The sequence below is a fragment of the Humulus lupulus genome, chromosome 6, assembly GCF_963169125.1.
Source record: "Humulus lupulus chromosome 6, drHumLupu1.1, whole genome shotgun sequence".
Lineage (NCBI taxonomy): Eukaryota > Viridiplantae > Streptophyta > Magnoliopsida > Rosales > Cannabaceae > Humulus > Humulus lupulus.
In genome coordinates this window covers 216359629-216362499 of record NC_084798.1, presented here as the reverse complement: position 1 = coordinate 216362499, position 2871 = coordinate 216359629, and the positions used below count along the sequence as shown (strand labels likewise).

The 2871-nt window shown below is 38.8% G+C and overlaps 1 protein-coding gene across 1 annotated transcript; it reads left to right on the top strand.

Moving 5' to 3' along the window:
* The first annotated feature begins 283 nt into the window (after positions 1-283).
* LOC133786055 (uncharacterized) lies at positions 284-1486 on the top strand. Its single transcript, XM_062225269.1, has one exon. It carries the CDS (start codon positions 284-286, stop codon positions 1484-1486), a length of 1203 nt encoding a protein of 400 aa, XP_062081253.1.
* Positions 1487-2871: the final 1385 nt, after the last annotated feature.

The following is a 2871-nucleotide window of genomic DNA, read 5'->3' as shown; positions in this document are numbered from 1 at the left end:
GAACCATCACAAGTCTGGAAAGAGAAGACAAGTGCAGTTTCAATACCTGATCCACCTTTGAGTGGAGACGTTACAACACAGAAATAGGGAGCACAAAAGGAGAAAAGTGAAGGGTTTCAACCTAGTAACGGGAAGAATGGAATAAGGAATAAGGCCAAGGAGAAGCAAGGGAGGAATTATTTTTCGGTTCTAGGACAATATTCAGAAACTGAAATTACAGTTGGGGAAACTTTACAGGGATTGAGGTCTGATATGAGTGGAGGGGGAGAACCTCCATTCATAAATGGATAGGCTATTTGGATGGAATGTTAGGGGGCTTAACAACGCCAATAAACAAAGGGAGGTTATGCGAATGATCTCTAGCAAAAGAATTGGGTTTGTTAGCCTCTTAGAGACAAGGGTAAAGGCCCCCAACATGGGATCGTTATACCTTAATATGTTCAAGGGTTGGTGCTTTACTACAAATTTAATGCATCATCCTAATGGTAGAATTATAGTGGCTTGGAATCCATTGACTTATGATGTGGATATTAGAGGTAGTTCGAGCCAATGGATTCATTTTACTGTCTCAGCCAAGAATAGAGATCCTTTTGATATTACTGTGGTGTATGCAGCTAATGATATGAGAGGCAGGGAGAGGCTTTGGGAAGATTTGGAAAATATGGCTCATGGAATTAATGGGCCTTGGATAGTTATGGGAGATTTCAATGCAGTTCTTTCTCCAGAAGATAGGTTTCCTTATCATGGGAATGGTTCAGAATTAACTTATTTCCAGCACTGTGCAGAAACTTGCAGGTTAACAGACATGAAGTTTTCGGGTAACTTTTTTACTTGGAACAATAAACAAGCTGGCAAGGATAGGGTTTATGCTAAGCTTGATAGAGTCTTAGCTAATGAGAATTGGATAGGGAAGTTTCCTACTGCTGAAGTGGTTTTTTTTCCTGAAGGTGATATGGACCATAGTCCATTTATAGTGAATTTTGGCACTCTTATTGAGAATAAGAAGCCTTTCAGATATTTCAATTTTTGGAGAAATCTTGAGGGGTTTCAAAAGACAGTAGCTGGCAGTTGGAGGAAGGAGGTTCAAGGAACTCCAATGTTTTGCTTGATAACGAAATTAAAAAGGCTGAGAGTGGAGTTGAAAAAGCTAAATAGAGATGGGAAAGGTGATGTTTTCGTGTATGAGGCAAAGATTCATAAGCAGTTGCTAGATACCCAAGTGAAACTTCAATCAGATCCTGGAAATCCTCTGTTGATTGAAGAAGAGATTTTAAGAAGGAAAGAGTACCAGAAAGCTCATAAAGATCTGGTGCAATTTCTAAAACAAAAAGTTAAGGAGGATTGGCTTAAACAAGGGGATGAGAATACTAAGTTTTTCCACAATAGTATTCGGCACCGACAAATTCAGAATGTAATTTATTCGATTTGGGACATGAAAGGTAACTGGCTAGATAAACAGGAGGAGGTCAATAATGCGTTTTCTTAATATTATGAAGAGTTGCTAGGGACTGAAATGAGGGACAGAAGGCAGGTGTTAGAAGAGGTGGTGCAAACAGGGGCTCTGGTTTCAGATCATCAATCCGATTATTTACTAAGACAGTATACTGCAGAGGAAGTTAAGCTTGCTCTATTTTCGATTCCAGAGGATAAGGCACCAGGCCCGGATGGTTATAGCAGTGGATTTTTTAAGCAATCTTGGAGTATCACAGGTGATGACTTAACTCAAGCAGTCCTTTCTTTTCTTCATTCAGGGAAAATACTTAAAGAGATCAATACTACAAACATTGCTCTTATCCCCAAGACTAAGTGTCCTAAAAATGTGAGTGAGTTTAGGCCAATTGCCTGTTGTAATGTGGTTTACAAGATAGCCACCAAAATGATATGCTCTAGACTCAGAGAGATTCTCCCTTCAATCATTTCAAAGAATCAAAGTGGTTTTATTAAAGGCAGGAATATTGCACATAATATAATGTTGTGTCAAGATCTAGTAAGGGGTTATGGGAGGAGGAATGCTCAAGCATCTTGCCTTTTTAAAATAGATTTGCAAAAAGCTTATGATGCTCTGGACTGGAATTTTTTACAGGAGATGATGACTGCACTTAAGTTCCCTAATAAGTTTGTACAGTTAATAATGAAGTGTGTCACAACAGCTAGATTCTCACTTATGATTAATGGGGTGCCTACTAGACTTATTTCTGCTAGAAGAGGAGTGAGACAAGGGGACCCGATGTCCCCTTTATTGTTTGTAATAGGAATGGAGTATCTCTCTCGAATTTTAGCTAAAGTAGCTAAGCATCCGGATTTCAAATATCATCACAGATGCAGCAACTTACAGCTAACTCATATGTGCTTTGCTGATGACTTACTGATGTTTAGCAAAGGAGATTTCAAGGCAGCTTACTTATTATTGAGAGGTTTTCAGCTGTTTTCGGAGACATCTGGTTTGAAGGCTAATAAAATGAAATCTGCAATTTATGGTGTTGGGCTTAATGAAGAGAGTTGGTATCAGCTTACTGAAGCTTCTGGTTTCCAGCGTAGCAAGTTGCCTTTCAAGTATCTTGGGATGTCAATTAGCAACAAAAGAATTACCAAAACTGAGTGTGAGTGTTTGGTTGAGAAAATGGTGAAAAGGATTCGAATTTGGAGTACTAGAAACCTTTCTTATGCAGGGAAATGTATTCTTATTAACTCAGTGTTGATGTCCATTAATACTTATTGGTCCCAAATGATTATTCTTCCTTGTTCAGTGATAGACAGAATCAATCAGATTTGTCGAGGCTTTTTATGGAAGAATGGAGATAATATGGAAGGCCCTAGGCGAATTTCTTGGGCAGAGATTTGTAAACCAAAGCAGCTTGGAGGTCTGGGTTT

What these genes read in the sequence shown, in the direction of transcription:
- LOC133786055 (XM_062225269.1), top strand. Translation starts at nt 284, where the DNA reads ATGGATAGGCTATTTGGATGGAATGTTAGGGGGCTTAACAACGCCAAT.